Source organism: Carcharodon carcharias, chromosome 32 (assembly GCF_017639515.1).
Source record: "Carcharodon carcharias isolate sCarCar2 chromosome 32, sCarCar2.pri, whole genome shotgun sequence".
NCBI lineage: Eukaryota > Metazoa > Chordata > Chondrichthyes > Lamniformes > Lamnidae > Carcharodon > Carcharodon carcharias.
In genome coordinates this window covers 23,124,229-23,151,478 of record NC_054498.1, presented here as the reverse complement: position 1 = coordinate 23,151,478, position 27,250 = coordinate 23,124,229, and the positions used below count along the sequence as shown (strand labels likewise).

General features: G+C 43.6%; 1 protein-coding gene across 2 annotated transcripts in view; it reads right to left on the bottom strand.

The window, feature by feature from the left end:
* Window positions 1-27,250, bottom strand: part of man2c1 (mannosidase, alpha, class 2C, member 1) — a 105,833-nt gene that overhangs the window by 56,902 nt on the left and 21,681 nt on the right. For both annotated transcript variants that reach the window (XM_041178446.1, XM_041178447.1), the window contains exons 8-9: window positions 17,624-17,734; window positions 3,006-3,098 (exon numbers count right to left, since the gene is read on the bottom strand). In XM_041178446.1, coding sequence (XP_041034380.1) covers window positions 3,006-3,098; window positions 17,624-17,734 — 204 coding nt within the window. The remainder of the gene's footprint in view (window positions 1-3,005; window positions 3,099-17,623; window positions 17,735-27,250) is intronic.

Here is a 27,250-nt window from a genome sequence, read left to right as displayed (position 1 = left end):
GAGGGAGAGAAGAGTGGGTCTGAGATAATAAGGGCAATTATAAGGGCATGAAGCTGAGCTGGCTAAAGTGAATTGGCAAATTAGGTTAAGGGATAGGTCAATAGAGATACAGTGGCTAATATTTGAGGGGATATTTCAGAATGCACAGAATAGATACATTCCAACAAGAAAGAAAAAGTCCAAGGGATAGACACAACATCCGTGGTTAACTAGGAAGGTTAAGGATAGTATCGAACTTAAAGAAATAGCATATAATTGTGCAAAGCAGGTGGCAGGTCAGGAGATTGAACAGAATATAAGGAACAGCAAAGAGTGACTAAAAGACTAATGAGGGGAAAATTAGAGTATGAGGGAAAGTTAGCCAAAATATAGAAACAGATAGTAAGAGTTTTTATAAATATTTTAAAAAGAAAAGAGTTAACAAAGTGAGCGCTGGTCCTATAGAAAGTAAGTCTAGAGAATTGATAATGGAAAACAAAGAGATGGCAGATGAACTGAACAAATATTTTGCATCAGTTTTCACTACAGAGGATACAAGTAACATCACAGAAGCAACTATAAACCAGGAAATGGAAGTGGGGGAGGAAGTCAGGAAAATTACAGTCACCAGAGAAGTGGTACTGAGTAAATTGTTGGAGCTGCGGCTGACAAGAGCCCAGGTCCTGATGGACTTCGTCCTAGGGTCTTAAAAGACGTGTCTAGTGAGATAGTTGATGCATTGGTTTTAATTTTCCAAAAACTCCCTAGACTCGGGCAAGGTCCTATTAGATTGGGAGATAGCAAATGTAACTCCATTATTTAAAAAGGGAGGGAGACAGAAAGTGGGAAACTACAGGCCAGTTAGCTTAACATCTGTCATAGGGAAAATGTTAGGAGCTATTATTAAAGAAGTTATACCAGGGAACTTGGATAAGCTCAAGTCATCAGGCAGAGTCAACATGGGTTTTTGAAAGGGAAATCACGTTCAACCGACTTATTAGAGTTCTTTGAGGAAGTAACGTGCTGTGGATAAAGGGGAACCAGAGAATGTACTGTTCTTAGATTTCCAGAAGGCATTTGATAAAGTGCCACATCAAAGGTTATAGCGGAAAATAAAGGTTTGTGGTATGGGGGGAACATATTGGCATGGATAAAAAATTGGCTGGCCCCGCAGGAAGCAGAGAGTAGGCATAAATAGATCTTTTTCAGGTTGGCAAGATGTGACACAGGGATCAGTGCTGGACTTCAACTATTTACAATTTATATACATGAATTGGATGAAGGGATTGAAGGGATGATCGCCAAATTTGCTGATGACACAAAGATAGGTAGGAAAGTGGATTGTGAAGAGAACATAAGGAGGCTACAAAAAGATATAGAAAAGTTAAGTGAGTGGGTAAAGATTTGGAAAATGGAGTATAATGTAGGAAAATGTCAAATTGTCCATTTTTGCAGGAAGAATAAAAGAGAAGCATGTAATCTAAATAGTGAGAGATTGCAGAGCTCTGAGGTGCAGAGGGATCTGGGTGTCCTAATGCACGAATCACAAAAGGCTAGTACGCAGGTATAGCAAGTAATTAGGAGAACTAATAGAATGTTATAATTTATTGCTAGGGGAATTGAATACAAAAGTAGCATGATTATGCTTCAGTTGTACACAGCATTAGTGGGACCACAACACAGTGTACAGTATTGGTCACCTTATTTAAGGAAGGATATACATGTGTCGGAAGCCATTCAGAGAAGGTTTACCAGACTAATACCTGGATTGGCTTATGAGGAAAGGTTGGACAGACTAGGCCTGTATCCACTAGAAGAGTAAGAGGCGACTTGATTGAAACATATGAGATCCTGAAGGTTCTTGACAGGGTGGATGTGGAAAGGATGTTTACTCTTGTGGAAAACTCTAGATCTAGGGGTCACTGTTTAAAAATAAGGGGTCGCCCATTTAAAACGAAGACGAGGTGAAATTTTTTCACTCAGAGGGTCATGAGTCTTTGGAACTCTCTTCCTGAAAAGGTGGTGGAAGCAGAGTCTTTGAATATTTTTAAGGCAGAGGTGGATAGATTCTTGGTAAGCAAGAGTGTGACAGGTTATTGGGGGTAGGTAGGATGCAGATTTCAGGTTACTATCAGATCAGCCATGATCTTATTAAATGGCAGAGCAGGCTCTACGGGCTGAATGGCCTACTCCTGCTCCTTGTTCATATGTTCGTATCTGGAGTTGATAAAGTGCTGGAAGGGTAACCAAGACAGTTTATACAAACAGGTGGAATAATGTAATGGAATTTATCAGTTAGTTGAGTAAAACAAGTTAGTAGAAAAGTGAATAGCATCATGTGACAGCATAAATACATGCATGATTAAAACGGCATCATTTAACAATATAAATCCATGAAGGATGTTAAAAGAATTTAAGGAAAGACCACTGAAGTTGGCAAGCATTACAGAGGAGTCACTGAGGAATGAACCTGAAAAGCAGAGAAAGATAGAACCATGTTGGTTGATATAAAGCACATAAACGTAAGAAAATATGATAAACATAAGGAGCTTATTCCTTCACAAAATCTCTTCCAACTCTCAGTAAAACATAAAATGATGGCTTTTTAAAAATGAGATGAAAGTAGAATTCAACTGTTTACCTGAAGATCAGTGAACACTTAAATTTCAATTTTGTTGTCAGGGATATTTTGAAATGGGAGGAATGGGTATTTGGTGCCTTAAAGTAATGTGATGTCATCTTGTGTCAGATCTGGGTGTCAGAGTGCTTTCAGAAATGGTGTGGGAGGAAACAATTACACATAGGTTAGGACAGGGGATTGCTGTAAAAATAAATAAGTTACCACTTACACTAAAAGTATTAAGGGATGTATATTGATTCAGCTGAAGGTATTAAGAGAGATCCCTTCTTATGTCAAAGTTTGTAGACAGTCCAATACAATTCCCTTTTGATGATTTACTTTTACTCAGTAGCTATGCAGAAATTACTTTCCAATGCAAGGCCTCGTTGCCATGCCAACTACTCACCTCGCAGCAATACTTTCCAAACTCTTGCTGGAAGAATCTTTGACCCTGGAGGAACTGTCGTACCATGGATTCACCAGAAGGGAGATTTCCATCCTGCAAAACCTGTACATTAGTGCACCCTACTGGCTGGCTTTGTGACTGCTTCATAATCCAAGTAAAACTGGAGTATAACACCAACAAAACAGGAGCAAGTGATATATACATTATAATCTGAATATACATTAAAAATAACTGCTTGTTTAACAAATACAAATGTTCATTTCTTTGTTATTTATAAAACTTTAGGGAGTAGTACTGTACTGGAGATCAAATGCGCTTCTACTGCACCCCAAATATACCCTAACCTGGATTCCCAATCCTTTTTATCAATGCTGCCTACTTCCAGTTCCATTGTATCTCCCGTCTCTACACATTCGCTGCTGAATTGCTCATCCATGCTTTTGTTACCTCCAGACATGACTATTCCAATGCTCCCCTGAACTGCCTCCCAACCTCCTTAAATTTAGCTTATCCAGCATCTGCTGTCTGCATCCTAACTCGCACCAAGCTTGCTCACCCATCACCACTGTGCTTGCTGATCTACATTGACCTCTGGTCTGCCAATGTCTCAATGTTAAAACACTTCTCCTTGCGCTCAAATCTTTCCATGGCCTCGCTCCTCCCTATCTCCATAAGCTCCTGCAGTCCCACAAATCACTGAGATCTCTGTACTCTCCAATTCTGGCCTCTTGCACATCCCAGATTTTCATTGCTCCATGACCTTCAAAGCCGGGGCCCTAAGCTCTCAAATTCCCTTCCTAAACCTCTCAAACTCTCTTTTTCCCCAAGACAAGCCTCATAATCTTCCGATTTCTCCAAAGTTTTGGTCTCATACCCCAATATCTCCTTGCGTGTCTTCATTTTTTTATTCTTTCACGGGATTTGGATGTCGCTGGCTGGGCTAGTATCTATTGCCTATCCCTAATTGCCCTTGAGAAGGTGATGGTGAGCTGCCTTCTCGAACTGCCACAATCCATCTGACGCAGGGACACCCACAGTGCTGTTAGGGAGGGAGTTCCAGGATTTTTACCAGCGATAGTGAAGGAATAGCGATATATTTCCAACTCAGGATGGTGTGTGGTTTGGAGAAAAACTTGCAGGTGGTGGTCCCCATGCATCTGCCCTTGTCCTTCCAGGTGGTAAAGTTTGTGGGTTTGGAAGGGGCTGTCAGAGGACCCATGGTGAGTTGCTGCAGTGCATCTTGTAGATGGTACACACTGCTGCCACTGTGCTTTGGAGGTAGAGGGAGTGAATGTTGAAGGTGGTGGATGAGGTGCCAATCAAGCAGGCTGCTTTGTCCTGGATGGTGTTGAGCTTCTTGAGTGTTCTTGGAGTTGCACTCATCCAGGCAAATGGACAGTGTTCCATCACACTCCTGACTTGTGCTTTCTAGATGGCGGACAGGCTTTGGGAAGTCAGGAGTTAAGTTTCCTGGCACATAATTCCCAGCCTCTGACCTGCTCTTGTAGCCATACGGTCCAGTTGAATTTCTGGTCAATGGTAGCCCCCAGAACGTTGATAGAGGGCAATGGAGCAATGAAATCGCCAAATCCAATATGTCATTTAATGTCAAGAGGAGATGGTTGAATTTTCTCTTGTTGGGGAAGGCCATTGTCTGGCAACTTGTGTGCCATGAATATTACTTGCTATCTATCAGCCCAAGCCTGAATGTTGTCCAGGTCTTGCTCATCAGTATCTGTCAATTAATGAATGGTGCTGAATATTGTGCAATAATCGCACCCCCACTTCTGATCTTATGATGAAGGAAAGACATTGATGAAGCAGTTGAAGATGGTTGGGCATAGGAATTAACCTGAGGAATTCCTGCAGTGATGTCCTTGGACCAAGATGATTGACCTCCAATAACTATCTTCCTTTGTATTAAGTATGACTCCAACCAGTGGAGAGTTTTCCCCGTTATTCCTATTGACTCCAGTTTTGCTAGGGCCTCTCGTCGCCACACTCGATCAAATGCTGCCTTGATGTCGAGGGCAGTCACTCTCACCTTACCTCGAGTTGGGACTTGTCCACGTTGTCCATGGGTATAATGTGGTCATGAGCTGAGAGGCCTTGGCAGAACCCAAATTGAGCAACTGTGAGCAGGTTAGTCCTGAGTAAGTGCTGCTTGATAGCACTGTCGACAATATCTTCCATCACTTTGCTGTCATGTCAACCATTGTCTGATTCCGGTCCAGTGAAGTGCCTCAGGACATTTTATTAGATTGGAGGCATTATATAAATGCAGTGATAAAAAGGTTGGGAGTTGTGCAGCTCTGGAGGTTCAACACTTTGTTATTGAGTGATAGAATGCAAGTTTGCACCTGAGATTCCTAGCCAGGCAAATAACAACTCCAGAATTCCAACAAGAGATAGTAGACCCATTTTTCTTCATTCATGAGCTATAAGTGTCACTGGCAAGGCCAGCATTTCTTGTCCAGCTCAAATCACCCATGAGAAGATGGAGGTGAGCCACTATCTTGAACCACTGAAATCTGTGGTAGGTACATCAGCAATGTTATTAGGGAGTGAGTTCCAGGATTTTAACCCAGCAACAGTGAAGGAATGGCCAATATAGTTCCCAAGTCAGAATATTGTGTGACTTGGAAGGGAACTTAGGTGGACAAAGGCATCTTCTGCCTTTGTTCTAGGTGGTAAAGTTGGCGGGTTTGGAAGGTGCTGTCAGAGGAGTCTTAGCAAGTTGCTGCAGTGCATCTTGCAGCAGGTAGATAATGCTGTCACTGTGCATTGGTGATGGAAGGAGTGAATGTTTAAGGTGGTGAATGGAGTGCTAATAAAGTGGGATGATTTGTCCCTGTCCTGGATGATGTCGAGCTTCTCAAGCGTTGTTGAAACCGCACTCATCCAGGCAAGTAGAGTGTTCCATCACACTCCTAATTTGTGCCTTTGTAGATGGTGGTTAGGCTTTGGGGAATGAGGCGGTCAGTTATGCACCCCAGCCTCTGATCTGCTCTTGTAGCTACAGTCTTTATATGTCTGGTCCAGTTCAGTTTCTGATCAATAGTAACCCCCAGGATGTTGATGGTGGAGAACTCAGCAATGGGTAATACTGTTAACTGTCAAGGGGGGGGTGGTTAGATTCTCTCTTGTTGGAGAGGCCATTGCTTGGCACAAGTGTGATGCAAATGTTGCTTGCCACGTATCAGCCCAAACCAAAATGTTGTTGAGGTCTTGTTGTTGAGGGTACAAACTGTTTCAGTATCTGAGGAGTCACGAGTGGAACCACTGTGCAATCAAAAGTGAACATATGATGGAGGGAAGGTTATTGTTGAAGCAGCTGAAGATGGCTGATCCTAGGACCCTGAGTAACCCCTGCAGCAATGTCCTGGGTCTGAGATGATCGGCCTCCAACAAACAAAACTATCTTCCTTTGTGCAAGGAATGTTTCCAACAAATGGAGAGTTTCTCTCCCAGCAGCCCCTTCCCCATCCCCCACCAATTCCCACTGACTTCAATCTTGCGAGGGCTCACTGATGCCATACCAAGACAACAGCTGCCTTGATGTCAAGGACATTTACTCTCACCTCACCTCTGGAATTCAGCTTTCTTGTCCATATTTGGACCAAAGATGTAATGAGTCCTGCAGGAAGCCAAGCTGGTCATCAATGAGCAGGTTAATGGTGAGCAGGTAAACGCTGCGCATAACACTGTCAATGATGCCTTCCATCACTTTTTTTCTCTTCATTCATGAGCGAGCATCGCTGGCTAGGCCAGCATTTATAGCACATCCCTAATTGCCCTTGAGAAGGTGGTGGTGAACTGCCTTCTTGAACCGCTGCAATGGTGTGGCTACACCCACAGTGCTGTTAGGAAAGAAGTTCCAGGATTTTGACCCAGTGACAGTGAAGGCATGATGATATACTTCAAAGTCAGGATGGTGAGTGGTTTGGAGTGGAACTTCCAGGTGGTGGTGTTCCCATGCATCTGCTGTCCTGGTCCTTCTAGATGGTAGCAGTCGTGGGTTTGGAAGGTGCTGTCTAAGGAGTCTTGGTGAATTCCTGCAGTACATCTTGCAGGTGGTACACATTGCTGCCACAATGCATCAGTGGTGGAGGGAGTGAATGTTTGTGGATGTGGTGCCAATCATGTGGGCTGCTTTGTCCTGGATGGCGTCAAGCTTCTTGAGTGTTGTGGGAGCTGCACTCATTCAGGCAAGTGGAGGGTATTCCATCACATTCTTGATTTATCCCGTGTAGATGGTGGACAAGCTTTGGAGAGTCAAGAGGTGAGTTACTCACTGCAGGATTCCTAGTCTCTGACTTGCTCTTTTAGCCACAGTATTTATATGGCTGGTCAAGTTCAGTTTCTGGTCAATGATAACACCCAGGATGTTGATAGTTGAGGATTCAGCGACAGTCATGCCATTAAATGTCAAGAGGCATAGGTTAGATTCTCTCTTGCTGGAGATGGTCATTGCCTGGCACTTGTGCACTGTTACTTGCCACTTGTCAGCCCAAACCTGGATATTGTCCAGGTCTTGCTGCATTTGGACATGGGCTGCTTCAGTATCTGAAGAGCTGTAAATGTTATTGAACACTGTGCAATCATCAGCGATCATACCCACTTCTGACCTTATGATGGAAGGAAGGTCATTGATGAAGCAGCTGAATATGCTTGGGCCTAGGATACTGCCCTGAGGAACTGCTGCAGTGATGTCCTAGAACTGAAATGACTGACCTCCAACAACCATTTTCCTTTGTGCCAGGTATGATTTTTTTTTATTCATTCAAGGGATGTGGGCTTCACTGTTCATGACAGCATTTATTGCCCATCCCCAACTGCCCTTGAGAAGGTGGTGGTGAACTGCCTTCTTGAATTGCTACAGTGTGGATATAGTTACACACACACTGTTGTTACGGAGGGAGCTCCAGGGTTTTGACTCAGCGACAGTGAAGAAACGGCGATATATTTCCAAGTCAGGATGGTGAGTGGCCATGGTAGATGGTAGTGGTCGTGGGTTGCAAGGTGCAGTCCAAGGAGCCTTGTGCTAGGTATGACTCCAAACAGTGGAGAGTTCCCCCCACATCCCAGTTCCCACTGACTTCTGTTTTGCTAGAGCTCCTTGATGCCGCACTCGGTCAAATGTGGCCTTGATGCGGCCTAGGGCAGTCACTCTCACCTCACCTCTGGAGTTCAGCTGTTTTGTCTATGTTTGGACCAAGGCTGTAATGAGGTCAGGAGCTAAGTGGCCCTAGCTGAACCCAAACTGAGCGTCAGTGAGCAGATTATTGCTAAGCAAGTGCCGTTTAATAGTACGGTTGATGACCCTTTCCATTACTTTATTGATGATCGAGAGTAGACTGATGGGGTAACAGGCCGGGTTGGATTGTCTTGCTTTTTGTGTCCAGGACATACCTGGGCAATTTTCCATAGCCAGTGTTGTAGCTGTACTGGAGAAGCTTGGCTAGGGTGCAGCAAGTTCTGGAGTACAAGTCTTCAGCACAATTGCCGGAATATTGTCAGGCCTATAACCATTGCAGTATCCAGTGCCTTCAGTCATTTCTTGACATCACGTAGAGTGAATCAAATTGGTTGAAGACTGGCATCTATGATGCTTGGGACCTCCGGAGGAGACCAAGATGGACTATCCACTCGACACTTCTGGCTGAATATTATTGCAAATGCTTCAGCCTTGTCTTTTGCGCTGATGTAGTGGGCTCCCCCACCATTGAGGATGGAGATATTTGTGGACCCTCCTCCTCCAGTGAGTTGTTTTAATTGTCCACCACCTTTCACGACTAGACGTGGCAGGACTGCAATGCTTATATCTGATCCATTGGTTGTGGAGTTGCTTAGCCCTGTCTTTTGCCATTTACTCATGCTGTTTGGCTGCAAGTAGCCCTATTTTGTAGCTTCACCAGGTTGACACCTCATTTTTAGGTATCCCTGGTGCTGCTCCTAGCATGCCCTTCTGCACTCTTCATTAAACCAGGGTTGATCGCTTGTCTTCATGGTAGTGGTAGAGTTGGAATATGCTGGGTCATGAGGTTACAGATTGTGGTTCAGTGCAATTCTGCTGCTGCTGATGGTCTATATCACCTCATGGATGCCCAGTCTTGAGTTGCAAGATCTGTTCGAAATCTATTCCATTTAGCACAGTGGTAGTGCCACACATGATGGAGGGTATTCTCAATGTGAAGATGTGACTTCGCCTCCACAAGGTGTGGTGGTCATGCCTACCAATACTGTGATGAACAGATGCATCTGCAGCAGGCAGGTTGGTGAGGATGAGGTCAAGTATGTCTTTTCCCTCTTGTTGGTTCCCTTACCACCTGCCGCAGACCCAGTCCAGCAGCTATGTTCTTTAAGATTCAGCCAGCTCAGTCAGTAGTAGTGCTGCTGAGCCACTCCTGGTGATGGACTTTAAGTCCCCACCCAGAGTACATTCTGCGCCCTTGCCACACTCAGTGCTTCCTCCAACTGGTGTTCAACACAGAGGAATACTGATTCATCAGCTAAGGGGGATGGTATGTGGTAATCAGCAGGTTTCCTTGCCCATGTTTGATCTGGTGCCTTGAGACTTCATGGGGTCCAGAGTCGATGTTGAGGACTCCCAGAGCAACTCCCCCCCAATTGTATACTGCTGTGCCACCAATTCTGGTGGGTCTGTTCTGCTGGTGGAACAGGGCATACCCAGAGGTGGTGATGGTGGTGTCTGGGTTATTATCTGTAAGGTATGATTCCATGAGTATGACTATGTAAGGCTGTTGCTTGACTTGTCTGTAATTACAACTCTCCCAATTTTGGCACAAGGAGGACCTTGCAGGTCCACAGGGCTGAGTATGCCATTGTTGTTTCCGGTGCCTAAGTCCATATGGCTTCATTCCTTGTAGAATTCCTAGTGGTTTGATACAACTGAGTAGCTTGCTAGGCCATTTCAGAGGTCAGTTAAGAGTCAACCACATTGCTGTGGGTCTGGAGTCACATGTAGGCCAGACCAGGTGAAGACGTTAGATTTCCTTCCCTAAAGGACATTTGTGAAGCAGATGTGTTTTTACGCTACTCGACAATGGTTTCATGGTCATCATCAGACTTTTAATTCCAGATATTTTATTGAATTCAAATCCCACATCTGCCCTGGTGGGATTCATCCCAGAGAATTACTCTGGGTCTCTAGATTACTAGTCCAGTGACAATACCACTATGCCACCACCTCCCTCATAATTTACTAATGATCTGGAGTACATTGATGCACTGATAATTGACCAGATCGGATTTATTCTGCTCTTTGTGGACAGGACACACCTGGACAATTATAAACATTTTCAGGTAAATGCCATTGCTTTAGTTGTACTGGAACAGCTTGGCTACAAGTGCAGCTAGTTCTGGAGCATAAGTCTTCAGTAGTACAGCTGGGATGCTGTTGGGGCCCATAGCCTTTGCTGTATCCATTGTGCTCAGCCTTTTTTTGATATCACGTGGAATGAATCAAGTTGGCTGAAGACTGGCTTCTGTGAACTACAAACCTGCTCAAAATTTGTCTGAAAGGACTGTTTGTATGGTTTTATTGACAACTTCTTTCCATCAATTGCTCCAATAGTATGGGGCTGAAGCCAGTCTTCAGCCTCTTAGAAGGAAGTCTATATCGATCGTCTACTTGTCACTTCTGACTGAAGAGGCTGCAAATGCTTCAGCCTTGTCCTTTGCAATAATGTATTGTACTCCGATACCATTGAGGCTAAGGACATTCACGGACCTTCCACCTTCCATTATTTGTTTAATTGTCTACTACCATTGATGAGTGGATGTGTTCGGACTTGGAGCTTTGATCTGATCTGTTGGTTGTGAGTTTGCTTCATTCTGTCTTTCACGTACTCTTCTGTTGCTTAGTATGCACATAGTCCTGTGCTGTCATTTCACCAGATCAACACCCTATTTTTAGGTAGGCCTGCTGCTACTCCTGGAAGGTCTTCCACACTGAACTAGGGTTGGTTCCCTGGCTAGATGATAGTGGTAAGATGAGGAATGTGCCGGGCTATGAGGTTACAGGTTGTGATGGAAAAGAATTCTGCTGCAACTGATGGCTCACAGCCCCTCGTGGATGCCTAGTTTTGAGCTGCAAGATCTATTCTGAATCTAATCCATTTAGCATGGTGGTAGTATCATGCAACATGATGAAGACAGAACTTCATCTCCACAAGGACTGTGCAGCGGTCACTCCTTCCAATGCTGCCATAGATAGATGCATCTGTGACAGATAGATTGGTGAGCATTGGTTCCTTCATCTAAGTCATTGACACAGACTGCAAATAACTGAGGCCCAAGCACTGAACATCGCTGTACTTCACTTGTTACATGACACATAACCCAAAATGACTCACTTATTCCTACTCTCTGTTTTATGTCTGTTAACCAATCTACAATCCAAGCTAAAACCATCCACGATTCACTGATTTATAGAATGGTTACAGCACACGAGGACTGTCATGTCCATGCCAGATCTCTGGAAGAACTCACCTAGCCCCACTCCCTTGTTTTGCTGCAGATATTTATCCAATCCTCTACTAAAGGCCTTGATTGAATCTACCTCCACCACACTTAGGCAGGCCATTTCTGATCCTAACCTTCACTATCACTGGGTCAAAATCCTGGAACTCCATTCCTAACAGCATTGTTGGTGTTTCTACAACACATGGACTGCAGCGGTTCAAGAAGTCGGCTCACTGCCACTTTCTCAAGGGCAATTAGGGATGGGCAATAAATGCTGGCCTCTCTAGCAACGCCCACATCCTGTGAACAAATAAATTTTAAAAAATACTTGGTGAAAAAAAGTGCTGGGAGAGGCAGATAGCACTAAAATAGAGAATAGTAAGATAATAGATGGAGTAAGGGAGAAAGTAATGAAGTCTAAATCAGGGTTACACTGCATGTGCCTGAATGCACGGAGTATAGTTAATAAAACTGGGGAGTTACAGGCACAGGTTGTTTTGTGGGATTATGATGTTGTGGCGACAATGGAGACCTGGCTTAAGGAAGGGCAGATATGGGTGTTAAATGTTCTTGTTACGAGGTGTTCAGAGAAGATAGGAAAAAGAAAAAAGGAGGAGAGGTGGCATTTTTGGTTAAGAAGAGTATTGCCATGCTGGAGAAAGAGTATGTGTCAGAAGATTCAAGGACAGAATCGATTTGGCTAGAGCTAAGGAATAAGAAGGATGCAATTGTATTGCTCGATGGAATATATAGACCACCAGCTAGAGGGAAGGATATAGAGGAACAAATCTGCAAGGAAATTACAGAGAAGCGTAAACATCATAGAGTAGTTATAATGGGGGACTTGAATTACCCGTATAGAGACTGGGATAGTGGTAGTGTAAGGGCAGTGAGGGTCAAGCGTTCCTAGATTGTGTTCAGGAGAATTTTCTACAGCAGTATGTGTCCAGTCCAACAAGAAAAGAGGCACTGATAGACCTGGTTCTTGGGAATGAGGTGGGCCAAATAGATCCAGTGACAGTGGTGGAACATTTAAAGAACAGTGATCATAGTATCATAAGGTTTAGGATGACGGTGGAAAATGACATTGGTCAATCCAGAGTAAGAATAATCAACCGACAGAGAGCGGACTTCAATGGGGCATGAATGGTGCTGGGCTGGAAGGATTGGAACCAAAGGTTGGCAGGAAAAACAGTAGCTGAACAATGGACTACCTTCAAAGAGGAGATGGTTTGGGCACAATCAAGGTATGTTCCCTCAAAAGGGAAGGGTAGGACAATCAAATCCAGAGTTCCCTGGATGACAAAGGAGATAGAAATTAAGTTAAAGAAGAAAAAGTGTGCTTACGACAAATGTTAGGTAGCAAATACAATTGAGGATCAAGCTGAATACAGAAGGTTCAGAAGGGATGTGAAAAAGCAAATACGAGAAGCAAGGAGGGATTATGAAAAAAGACTGGCAGCTAACATAAAAGGAAATCCCAAAGTATTCTATAAGCACATCAATAGTAAAAGGGTGGAACAAGGAGGAGTAGGGCCTATTAGGGACTAAAAAGTGGATACACATAGAGGCCAGAGGCATGGCTGAGGTGGTAAATGAAAACTTTGCATCTGTCTTTACCTACGAGGTAGGTGATGCCCAAGCCGTGGTGAGAGAGGAGGAAATTCAGTCACTGGAAGGGTTTAAAATTGATAAGGAGGTGGCATTGGATAAGCTGTTGGTACTTAAAGTTGATAAGGTACCGAGACCAGATGAGATGCATCCAAGAATATTGAAGGAAGTGAGAGTGGAAATTGCAGAGGCACTGGCAATTATCTTTCAATATTCCCCGGATTCGTGGGAGGTGCCGGAGGACTGGAGATTTGCAAACATTACACCCTTGTTCAAAAAAGGTTGTAAAGATTTGACCTGTAATTATAGACCAGTCAGTTTAACTTCGGTGCTGGGTAAACTTCTAGAAACAATTATTCAGGATAGAATTAATAGTCACATGGAAAAATGTGGGTTGATTCGGAAGAGTCATCATGGATTTGTTAAAGGAAAATCGTGTCTAACCAATTTGCTGGAGTTTTTTGAAGAGGTAACTAAGATGGTTGATGAGGGCAAGGCCTTTGATGTGGTGTATATGGAGTTCCAAAAGGCGTTCGCTACAGTGCCACACAACAGACTTGAGGAAAGTTATAGGTCATGGAATAAAAGGGACAGTAGCAACGTGGACACAAAATTGGCTGAGGGATAGAAAACAGTGATTAATGGTTAATGGGTATTTTTCGGGCTGGAAGGTGATTTGTAGTGGAGTTCCCCAGGGGTCAGTTTGGACCCTTGCTTTTCTTGATATATATAAATGATCTAGATCTTGGTGTGCAGAGGACAATTTCAAAGTTTGTGGACAACACAAAACTTGGGAGAATTGTAAACTATGAGAAGGACAGTGTAGAACTTTGAAAGGACATTGACACATCAGTGGAGTGGGCAGATAGGTGGCAGATGAAGTTCAATGCGGAGAAGTGTGAGGTGATACACTTTGGTACAAAAAACATGGAGAGGCAGTATAAAATAAAGAATACTATTCCAAAGGATCTGCAGGAGCAAAGAGACCTGGGTGTATATGTACATAAGTCATTAAAGATGGCAGAACTTAGGTAGAGAGAGCTGTTTCTAAAGCATACAGTATTATAGGCTTCATTAATAGGGGCATGGAGTACAAGAGTACAAGAGCAGGGAGGTTGTGATGAACTTATATAAGACACTGATTAGACCTCAGATGGAGTATCGTGAACAGTTCTGGGCACCACACTATAGAAAGGATGTGAACGCATTGGAGAGAGTGGAGAAGAGGTTTAAGAGAATAGTTCCAGGGATGAGATACTTCAGTTATGAGGAAAGATTGGAGAAGTTGGGACTGTCTTCCTTGGAGAGGAGAAGGCTAAGAGGAGACTTGATAGAAGTTTTCAAAATCATGAGAGGTCTGGACAGAATAGATAGGGAGAAACTGTTCCTGCTCGTAAACAGATCGAGAATCAGAGGGCACAGTTTTGAAGTGTTTTGAAAAAGAAGCAAATGCGAGGTGAGAAAAAACTTTTTCACACACTGAGTAGTTAGGATTTGGAATGCACTGGCTAGAAGTGTGGCGGAGGCAGGTTCAATCGAGGCATTCAAGAGGGTACTGGGTGATTACTTAAATAGAAACAATGTGCAGGGTTACGGGGAGAAGGCAGGAGATAGGGACTAAGTTAAAATGCTAAGACAGCTGGTGGGCTGAATGGCCTCCTTCTACACTGTAACAATTCTGTGATTCTGTGAACACTCGCTGTGTAAACAAATGTGTCCTCAGTCGCTGTTTTGCCATTCACCTTAAATCTGTGCCCGCTGGTTCTCAATCCTTCCACCAATGTGAACAGTTTCTCCCTTTCTAATCTATCCAGACCCTTCATGATTTTAAAAAGCTCTACAAATCTCCTCTTCTCCAAGGAAAACAGCCCCAGCTTCTCCCAACCTATTCTTATAACGTTAGTTCTGTACTCCTAGTACCACTTTCGAGAATCTTTTCTGCATCTTGTCTTATGCTGTCCTATCTTTCCTAAAGTGAGGTGCCCAGAATAGGGCACAATACTCTGGTTAAAGCCAGGGTTTTTTTTTTAACAGGGTTCATCATAACTTCCTTGCATTTTAAAGAGACATGCTGTCAGAGGCCAGATACGAGAATACCAAATCCCAAAGGGAACCATTTATACTGCATCAGAAGAGGGTGCTGATTGGTTGGCAAATGGGCTCTGATTAGTAGAGTTGTTGCCATGGAGAATGCACTAGGAACAGTTAACTGCCAAGCTTTTGCTTAAATTCAAATCAAGCAAACCAACTCTGATTGCTCAAGGCACTGACATAAGGAATGAACCAGAGAATGGCTGCCACCAAGATTTTGTTTAGTTGAAAAAGGAGCAATGTGCAGACATGTCTTTTTATTTGCAAAGGGCTGGGCCCTGTGTATGAATATGTGTGGATTTTAGCATGCATAAGTGAACCATACCACAAGACCGACTGATAATCTTAAATTGATTGTTCGTGCAATTCTTAGCACAATTGGGATTATTTAGTAAGTGTTGCCCAATCACGGAATTGCATCTAATGTTGGACACTATGGCTGGGTTTGCCTAACCCCATCGTGGAGGGATCTGCCACGGGTCAGCCAAAAGTCCATTGATTTTCAACAAGATCAGAAGATCCCAGGGGCGGGCAGAGTCGGAATATCCCGGCCTATATTCTGAGTTTTGCAAGCACAGGCTGGCTGAGTACAGTCAGTACTTGTTGTTTATGTACTCCATGCCCCTTAGCTTTATTTATGCTTTACTAACATCTTTCTCAACCTGTCCTGCCACCTTCAATAATTTGCGCACACATACTCCTAGGTCCCTCTGCTCCCCCTTTAGAGTTGCACCCTCTATTTTATATTGCCTCTCCTCATGCTTCCTGCCAAAATGAAGCCTACATTTGAGTAAAATACCTCCTATGCGGCTCCTTATCAAATGCCTTTTGAAAGTCCAAACACTTTACATCCACTCTGCTAGTTACAAGTTGAAAAACTAACCACTTTGTCAAACATGGCTTCCCTTTGGTAATCCGTGTTGATTCTGCCTAATCATATTATGATTTTCTAACTGCCCTGTTACCATATCCCTGATAACAGAATCTAGCTTTTCCTAAGACTAATGTCAGGCTAACTATGGGGAGATCTAGCAGCATTGGCGGAGAATAAAAGAGTTGACGTTTCGAGTCCTCATGACCCTTCGACAGAACTTGTTCTGTCGAAGGGTCATGAGGACTCGAAACGTCAACTCTTTTCTTCTCCGCCGATGCTGCCAGACCTGCTGAGTTTTTCCAGGTAATTCTGTTTTTGTTTTGGATTTCCAGCATCCGCAGTTTTTTTGTTTTTATAACTATGGGGAGACAATGGTGTAGTGGTAATGTCACTGGACTAGTAATCCAGGGGTGTAGACTAATGCTCGGGGCGGCACAGGTTCAAATCCCACCATGCTGTGGTTTGAATTCAGTTAACAAAGCTAACCATGAAACTATCATCGATTGTTGTAAAAACCCAGCTAGGTCACTGGTGTCCTTTAGGGAAAGAAATCTGCCATTTCTACCTGGTCTGGCCTACATGTGACTCCAAACCCACAGCAATGTGGTTGACTCTTAACTGCCCCCTGAAATGGCTGAGCAAAAGCCACTCAGTTCAAGGGAAATTTGGGATGGGCAACAAATGCTGGCCTTGCCAGTGACACCCACCTCCCATGAAAGAATTTTTAAAAAACTGGCCAATTGTTCAGTTTTCTCTCTCCCCTTTTCTTGAATAGCAGTGTTACATTTGCTACCATAAAATCCACAGGGAGCATTCTAGAATCTTGGGAATTCTGAAATATCAAAAGCAATGGATCCATCGCAGCCCAAGTTTTTGTATTAAAGACTGGAAAATTAAGGGAGGGAAAAAATATCAATTTAATTAAATTCTGAGACACTGATGGAGATGAGAGTCTCAGGAATGGATTTGCAGAGTACTTGTTTGCTGTTAACAAGTAAAAATAGAACTTTTCTGGAACTGAAAGACAATTGTGTTGGAATCTTTGGCAAATTCAAGTTGAATCTGACATCTGTTAATTTTAGAATTTAACTATGCTCTAGAGCAGAAACGTTAGGTAGCAGTGATGTGTAGTGAATTGAAAGAAGTAACTGTTATGTGGCTATTGAAAGAGTTACATTGAGATAGTATCTAGTCGCATCGCAAAGCGTTTCACATGTAACACATTACTCTGAAGGTTATTTTGTACATAGCAAGACTTCAAATAGCAGTGAGATCAGTGATCAGCCAATTAAGTTTCAGTGGTGTTGATTCAGAGAGAAATATTAATCAGGTAACTGGCAGGACTCACTGTTCTCTTTGACATCTCATCTAAAGGATGGCACACAGACAATGCGACACTCCCTCAATACTGCACTTGGAGTGTCAGGCTAGTCTACACTGTCAAAACTTGGAGCAAGAAATAACCTCACGACCTTCCAGCTCGAGAGCATCACCAGATGGAATGTGGATAGGAAGGGGCATGCAGTGCTTTCTAATCGCAGCGTTGATACTTTACCATTTCCACCCAGGTGCCTCCCACTACGACAAACTGCCCCTTCTCAGCACACTCCTGGATTTGTGTGTACAAGCCTGGATACCAGCACTTTACCCACTGCAGCTGCTGTGCCTGTTAGAAAGTGAAAGGAAATGATAACAGCTCTTGTTCATTCTATATGGTATCTCTTTAAGCACTTAAATTCAAAAAGTAATTGAAATAAGAAATAATCTGCATTCACATACTACCTTTCACATTCTCTGAAGCCTTAGAGTGCTCCAAACAGCTTGTACTTATATAACACTTTTAATATAATAAATATCCCAAGGCACTTCACAGGAGTATAAACGTAACAAAAATTGACACAAGCCAAAGGATGTTAGGAGAAGAGACTGATAGCTTGATCAAAGATACATTTCTCTTTGTAAAAGAGAAGAGAAAGAGGTTTAGGGTCTAGATGACCGAAGACATGGCCCTCAATGGAGGTGCAAAGGGAGTGAAGGGTGGGAGTGAAGGGTGGGGGGGGGAATGTGCAAGAGGCCAGGTTGTAAGGCTGGAAGAGATTATAAAGTTGGGTGGGCAAGGTCGTGGAAGGATTTGAACAGGAGATTAAAAATTTCAGAATTGAAGCAATGTTGAACCTGGAGCCAATGTGGGTCAGCAGGCACAGGGGTGATGGGTGAAAGGGGCTTGATGCGGGTTAGGAGTTCCCTCTACCAGGACCTGGAACTGAACATCCGAACCTACTCTTGGGAGTAATGGCAAATTGTTGGACACAGTTATGAAGACGAAGCAGAAAGTCTGGAAGCTTCCTGGGCCATAAAAGGTAGCAACACTATTAAAGGAGCAAGCAAAGTTAAATGTCATGAGAGACTCAGAAAGATTTCTTTTTTTTGCAGATAATGAGGATTATATGGAAAATCGTTTAATGAAGATTAGTAAATTTATAAAATGAGAGTGCATCAGAGGCTGATATATAAAATACACAAAATAAAAGTGAAAACTTTAATCACATGTAGCTTGCTTCAGGGTTAGCTAATGCCTGGATGCCTGTGTCCAGGAGGGTGAGCTGGGTTGGGTAGATTGAATGTTAATGTTAGGTTTAGTTAAAGGTTCAATTCTGTGAATGAATATATCCTCCTGTGTCATGATTGAGGAACAGTAGCAATCCCTCCGAGTAGTAATTCAGACATCCTAAAGTGTATACCTGCAAGGAAGCCAAGGTGCGATGTATTAGGTGTAGGATCAGCGATGTGCAGAGCAATGCTGCAGGAATAGAAGAAGAGTATAGGATGGATGAGAGGCTTCTCTTTTAATTCTGGGTTTATGGAGCAGCCATCAGGATGAATGATGCTCTGTCTTACAGAAACAAACATTTGTGCTTCAAGAAATGCCTGACTGAGTGACTTCAGCAGCTGTCAACAGGTCTTGCAGCTGTTTCTCCTCCTCTGCGTCCAAATATACCAAGGGTAACTGGCACAGTGCCGAACATGGCCTCTATCACCAAATTTAAAAGGGCCAGCAATATTCTGCAAAAGTACAGAAAGTGGCAAAACCATTACTTGTTCAAAAAGTCACAATTAACTGCCAGTTGCCCATCTGGACAAATAGAACCAACAACAGTTCTGGAATCAGTTGCACCAAATGTTTTTGGTAGCACATTGCCTCTGATGCCATTACATGAAATCTGTTCACAAAACCCGCAAATTCATTTGCATGCAATCTACACTGCTGTACCCCCTCCAAACACAGTCAGGGGAGCCATAAAGGGAGTTTGTGTCCACTGTTAATGAATAACAAAATGGGAGAAAAGGAATGCCTCCCATTTTTCTCTGTCTGCATATATTTTTTGGAGCAAGGCAAAGATGAAGTAGCCTTATTGTGTCCAGTTTCAATCGACATATGGTGAAGGGTATCAAGTTTTGGAAGAAGAAAATTTAAGGAGCAAGCAGACAGTGTGACTAACTGGATGGTTCTTTCAGAGCCAGCACAGACACAACAGGCTGAATGACCACTTTCTGTGCTGTATAGCTTAATAATTTTGAACAATTGACCAGAACGATACCTAAGCTAAGGGCTTTTAGATGGATGGCTTCAAAATCTGATGCTATTTTGAGAAATGTAGGCTTAAAGGTCTCTAAAATGATAAAAGAATTGGGAACATAGGAAGAGGAGGAGGCCATTTGGCCTCAAGCCTGTCACGTCACCATTCATTGCTGATCTGTGATCTAACCCCATCTACCTTAACTATCTTTGGCTAACAAAAATCTATCAACCTCAGTTTTAAAATTGAGAACTGACCTAGCATCAATTACCAGTCGCAGATGACTGTTCTGAATTTCTACATGTTTTCTTAATTTCACACCTGAAATGTCTGGCTCTAATTTTTAGACTATGTCCCCTTAGTGCTAGACTCCCAACCAGCAGAGATAGCTTCTTCCATTCTGTTCCCCATAATATCTTAAAAACTTGGATCAAATCACCCCTTTTTTTAATTCACTCACGGGATGTGGGCTTTGCTGGCTAGGCCAACATTTATTGCCTATCCCTAATTGCCCTTGGGAAGGTGGTGGTGAGCTGCCTTCTTGAACCGTTGCACTCCCTGTGGTGTAGGTACACCCACAGTGCTGTTAGGGAGGGAGTTCCAGGGTGCTGACCCAGCAACAGTGAAGGAACGGCGATATAGTGATAAGTCAGGGTGGTGAGTTGACTTGGAGGAGAACTTCCAGGTGGTGGTGTTCCCATATATCTGCTGCCCTTGTCCTTCTAGATGGTAGCAGTACTGGGTTTGGATGGTGTTGTTTGGTGAGTTCCTGCAGTGCAGCTTGTAGGTGGTACACACTGCTGCCACAGTGCGTCAGTGGTGGAGGGAGTGAATGTTTGCGGATAGGGTGCCAATCAAGTGGGCTGCTTTGTTCTGGATGATGTCTAACTTCTTGAGTGTTGTTGGAGCTGCACTCATCCAGGCAAGTGGACAGTCACACCCCTGACTTGTGCCTTGTAGATGGTGGACAGGCTTTAGGCAGTCAGGAGGTAAGTTACTCACTGCAGCATTCCTAGCCTCTGATCTGCTGTTATAGCCACAGTATTTATATGGTTAGTCCAGTTCAGTTTCTGGTCAATGGTAATCCCCAGAATATTGATAATGGGGGTATCAGTGATGGTAATGCCACTGAATGTCAAGGGGTGCTGGTTAGATTCTCTCTTGTTGGAGATGGTCATTGCCTGGCACTTGTGTGGCAAAAATCTTACTTGCCACTTGTTAGCCCAAGCCTGGAAATTGTCCAGGTCTTGCTGCTTTTGGGCATGGACTGTGTTATCACACAGCAGTTGGTAAAGCTGAGTTATTTAAAAATCCCAGAGGGAAACTTTAAACAATTATCAGAATCGGAATTAGAATCACAGAATCTCAGAATGCAGAAGAGGCCCTTCGGCTCATCGAGTCTACACCGACATATGAGAAACACCTGACCTACCTACTCAATCCCATTTACCAGCACTTGGCCCATAGCCTTAAGACCATAAGACATAGGAGCAGAAATTAAGCCAATCGGCCCATCGAGTCTACTCTGCCATTCAATCATGGCTGATAAGTTTCTCAACCCCACTCTCCCACCTTCCCCCCATAACCTTTGATCCCATTACCAATCAAGAACCTACCTATCTCAGTTTTAAATACAATCAATGACCTGGCCTCCACAGCCTTCTGTGGCAATGAATTCCATAGATTCACCACTCTCTGGCTAAAGAAGTTTCTCCTCATCTCTGTTCTAAAAGGTCTTCCCTTTACTCTGGGGCTGTGCCCTTGGGTCCTAGCCTTTCCAACTAATGGAAACATCTTCCCCACGTCCACTCTATCCAGGCCTTTCAGTATTCTGTAAGTTTCAATCAGATCCCCCCCTCATCCTTCTAAACTCCATCGAGTATAGACCCAGAGTCCTCAAACGTTCCTCATATGTTAAGCCTTTCATTCCTGGGATCGTTCTCGTAAACCTCCTCTGGACCCTCTCCAGGGCCAGCACATCCTTCCTGAGATACGGGGCCCAAAATTGCTCACAATATTCTAAATGTGGTCTGACCAGAGCCTTATAAAGCCTCAGTAGCACATCCATGCTTTTATATTCTAGTCCTCCCGAAATAAATGTCAACATTGCATTTGCCTTCCTAACTACCAACTCAACCTGCAAGTTAACCTTAAGAGAATCCTGGACTAGGAGTCCCAAGTCCCTTTGCACTCCAGATTTCTGAATTCTCTCTCCATTTAGAAAATAGTCTATGCCTCTATTCTTCCTACCAAAGTGCATGACCTCACACTTCCCCACGTTGTATTCCATCTGCCACTTCTTTGCCCCTTCTCCTAACCTGTCCAAATCCTTCTGCAGCCTCCCCGCCTCCTCAATACTACCTGTCCCTCCACCTATCTTTGTATCATCAGCAAACTTAGCCAGAATGCCCTCAGTTCCTTCAGCTAGATCATTAATGCATAAAGTGAAAAGTTGTGGTCCCAACACTGACCCCTACGGAACTCCACTAGTCACCGGTCGCCATCCTGAGAAGGACACCCTTATCCCCACTCTCTGCCTCCTGCCAGACAGCCAATCTTCTATCCATGCTAATACCTTGCCTCTAACATCATGGACTCTTATCTTAATGAGCAGCCTTCTATGCGGCACCTTGTCAAAGGTTTGAATGTTATGACATGCCAAGTGCTCATCCAGGTACTGTTATAGTCTATATTTTCATTTGGTATGTTTGACATGCAACTCTGAATTCAGGCATAAAACCACCAGTTCTTGAGAGGCTTTTATATCAAATTACATGAGACATTTATTAATTTACCCAAGTTAAATATACACATGGCTACAAATTACTATCATAACTGTTAACAAATTCCCAAACTAACCTCCACTAAGGCAACAGCAACTCATAGACTTTAAGCAGATATTAGGCAAAGCATTTTCACTTTACAAATTCAAAGTAAGGTTCCTTTCACTTTGTGCAGACACAGTTGTAGGCTTACAGCTGCTTTGATGTTACATTGCTTCTGCTCTGCATACACAAAACTGCTGTCTGTTATACCAAGTACATCTCGCTGAATGTAAACTCTCACTGTATCACCAGCCCCTTTAAATGCCACCTCTTCTAACAATAAAATCCCTTTTATAGTGCCAATTTTATTAGTAATTTAAACATTGCTTGGTCTCTGCTAGCTAGGTGCCAGATTTCACGCCCCTTCTTGAAGGCTCTATTCAACAATATGCAAACGCACTCTATCTTACTGTTCATATCTCAAAACTAGTATACATCGAAGCACCCAGACTAGCTGGCATTAATCCAATTAAGACACACCCACAGACTAAACATCTACTTAAAAAAAAATTCCAATAATATTATATACATCAATAGCTTCATGACAACTGCTTCAGTATCTGAGGAGTTGCAAATGGGGCTGAATATTGGGCAATCATCAGCGAACAACCCCATTTTTGACCTTATGATGGAAGGAAGGTCATTGACATATACCCTAAGGAACCCCTGCAGCAATGTCCTGGAATTGAGATGACTGACCTCCAACAACCACAACCATCTTCCTTTGTGCTAGGTATGACTCCAACCAGCAGAGAGTTTTGCCCTTTATTCCTATTGACTCCAGTTTTGCTAGGGCTCCCTAATGCCACACTCAGTCAAATTCGGTCTTGATGTCAAGGGCAGTCACTCTCACCTCACCTCACCACTGGAGTTCAGCTCTTTTGTCCATGTTTGAACCAAGGCTGTAATGAGGTCAGGAGCTGAGTGGCCCTGGTGGAAACCAAACAGAGCATCAGTGAGTAGGTTATTGCTATGTAAGTTCTGCTTAATAGCACTGTTGATGACCCCTTCCATCACTTTACTGATGATGGAGAGTAGACTGATGGGGCGGTAATTGGCCGGGTTGGATTTGTTCTGCTTTTTGTGTACAGGACATACCTGGACAATTTTCCACAAAGCTGGGTAGATGCCAGTGTTGCAGCTGTACTGGAACAGCTTGGCTAGGGGTGCGGTTCTGGAGACAAGTCTTCAGTGCTATTTCTGGAATACTGTCAGGGACCTCGGCCTTTGCAGTATCCAGTGCCTTCAGCCATTTTTTGATATCACGTGGAGTGAATCAAACTGGCTGAAGACTGGCATCTGTGATGCTGGGGACCTCTGGAGGAGGCAGAGTTGGATCATCCACTTGACACTTCTGGCTGAAGATTGTTGCAACTGCTTCAGCCTTATCTTTTGCACTGATGTGCTGGGCTCCCCCATCATTGATGGGGATATCTGTGGATCCTCCTCCTCCAGTGAGTTGTTTAATTGTCAACCACCATCCATGGCTGGATGTGGCAGGACTGCGGAGCTTAGAACTGATCCGTTGGTTGTGGAACCGCTTAGCTCTGTAAATAGCATGCTGTTTATGCTGTGTTGTAGCTTCACCAGATTGACACCTCAGGTACACCGCCCACCAGGGATCAGGCGTTAGACTTCCCACCCTGGAAATATACAATACCCATCTCGTGGAGCCTCTCTGTCCTTCATTTTGGGTCTTGTGACATCTCATCAGGTCGTCTCTGTGAAATGATTCTCTGACTACTGGTCTCCAAAGATTTGTAAAAGTTCCAATGTCAGGGAGAGTCAGTCTTAAAGTAAGCTGGGCGAAGAATTTGTATTTGGCGATCTTCAGGAATCACATGAGGCTGTTATTCTTGTTGAACCACTTCCCTCTCGCTCCCATGACGAATCCGAAGTTTTTTACTGACTTGCCGCCTGTCAGTTCCAGTATCTCGTCCTTCAGATGTTGATATTTGTGTTCTTTTTCGGCCCAAGCTTTCTCCAATGATTTATTATCTTCGAAACGTACTGTGACATCCACCACCGCTACTTCTTCATCCTTGATGAGGACCAGATCTGGCTTCCAAAGGGACCCGTCCCTTAGGTACACCTGGTGCTGCTCCTGGCATGCCCTCCTGCACTCATCATTGAACCAGGGTTGATCCCCTGGCTGGTGGTAATGGTAAAGTGGGGGATATGCCGGGCCAAGAGGTTAACCACATAGTGGTTAAGTACAATTTTGCTGCTTTTGTTGGCCCACAGCACCTCATGGATGCCCAGCCTCGAGTTGCTAGATCTGTTCAAAATCTTTCCCATTTAGCATGGTGCTAATGCCACACCACACGATGGAGAGTTACCTCACTGTCAAGATGGGGCATCATCACCACAAGGACTGTGCGGTGGTCACTCCTACTGATACTGTCATGGATAGATGTATCTGCAGCAGATTGGTGAGGATGAGGTCAAGTATGTTTTTGCCTTTAACCTTCTAGAGTAGAGCAGGTACAACCCTGGTGTGATTGATCTCTCCTCATAGCCTAACGTTTGTAGTCCCGGTATCATTCTGGTAAATCTACACTGCACTCCCTCCAAGGTCAATATATCCTTCCCAATGTGCCCAGAATTGTTCATAGTGCTCAGGTATTGTCTAATGTCATCTTCGTATACTGAAACGTGACTTCTATTCCCTTGTATTCTATTCCTCTAGATATAAAAGCCAGCGTTCCATTAGCCTTTTTTATTATCTTTTGTACTTGTTCATGACATTTCAATGAACTGTGTACCTGTACCCCCAGTTTCTTTAGATATTGGGCTAGATACGAGGAAGTATTCACCCTCTGGACAAATTGACCATGTGATGGATATGATTTTCTACAGTAAGAAGAGTTACTCCTGTTACAGGCAGTAAGTTATTAGTTAGATACGACCATGAGGAGTTATGGGCAACTGCAGTCCCTTAGGGAATCAGGGAGGAACTGCCAGAGATTTTTCTTGAAGAAGCTGCAGTTTCATTGTCTTTTTTCTCCCAATAGATTCTCACGGTTCTGGGATGGGCTGACAGTCGGCATAGGTGGGCCGGCAGGTCCTTCCCATTCTTCCAGAATGTTTATTATAATTAACAAGAGCCCGAAAACGAACTATGATGCATCACTTGCTAATGTCACAAGGAGGGCTGCTGTGGGATGGGTTTCTGAAGTAGAGTTTGAAACATGCTGGGGTACAGGGAATTTAGCCCTTCGACAACTCTATGCCATGCCTGATTCAGCACTGAGAGAGCATTATGCTGCTTCTACCCCATACTATAAGTGACAGTGACTCAGAATGTGAGGACAGAATAAGTTTCATATCGATATATGAATCAATACTTCATCCCATGCCAATGAGGCAAGAAGGAAATTAAGGGTCAATTCATTCTGGAGTTGCAAGGGTTGTATACAGCTAACAATCCAAACAAGAATAATGAACGCTTTGCAACCTGCTTTTCTTGCTCCTTGAAGCGACTGAGCTTTTAACCTCTACGAAGTATCCAGCCATCGATCGTGTCTGATTCCAAGCCCTGAGCTCACTGAGGTACTGCTCAAGCTCCACAGTGGCTGGACGTGGAAGCTACATTATATTTCAGAAGAGACAGCTCAATGACAAGCATCAGAGAATACATCATCGAGGCACTGGTTTACATTAACGGTGCTTTACAAATGGAGAAAAAGTAATGCAGTGAGAAACATCAGTGGCGATGGGGTGGAACTGGCAGCGTTGCACATTAGAAGACGACTAGAGTTGAGCAAACATAGTATCAGTTAGGGGGGACGTTTAAATAAGGAGCAGGGCATTTGATTCAATAAATTGCAAGTCAGGGGATGCACGGGGGATCTCAGAGTGGAACCAGGAACAGGCTGAAGTTTTGAACACTTTCAAGTTTAAGGAGGCTGGAGATTAGGAGGATGTTGACAAGAGCGTTTGAGTGATTATGTCTTCAGGTAATAAAGGCATGGATAAAGTTTTTGACAATGGTAAAGATGAGGTAGGGTGATGGACCAGGTGTGCCCCTGAATTTCAAACAAGTCAAACAGGACAGGGTGGCGCCAAGGTGGAGCCAATACTCATCATCAAAACTGACCCTGTGTCAGCCAAAGGTGTCTACAACAAGATGGCGTGTAAACAAGACCATTAACATTAATGAGAAGAAACTGGTGGGTGTAAAACAGGCTGGCTTTCTGTGTCTGGTCGCCATGGGTCATCAGCAGCCACACCGACATGTGCAGCATTGACAACTGTGGTTGAGCCATAAGGCATCGTATTGCGAGACAACTTGCATAGACTTTAAATAGACCAGTCATTCGCAAAGATTTTTTTTAAAAAGCTATCCCCCCCTATTTGTTGCAATATATCTGTTCAAAAGGTACAGTTGACCTATTCTCTGCCCTTGACTATGATGCTGTAAATTTAGCTGTTTAAAGGTATATTGGACTGGCCTAGAACAGGTGTTGTCCAATCGGATTTCAATGCTCACCAAGCTTGTGGCAGTCAGGTCACCATATCAGGTCACACGATACAAAATAAAAGCAATATTAATAAAATGCACAATCTTTTGAAAATAGGTTTGAGGTTTAATCAAGACCAGTACACTCTCTGCCAGAGCCAGGAGATCAGCTTTAAAATCCAGCTGTTCCACAAGGCAAGCCTGCTTTATACACTCTCAAAGGGTGCCGACCAACTGTTAACTGATGTGTTTTGTTTCTAACATTGTGCTCCAGTTTATGTAAAAAAAATGAACCAAATTTCTCCAATTGTAAACTG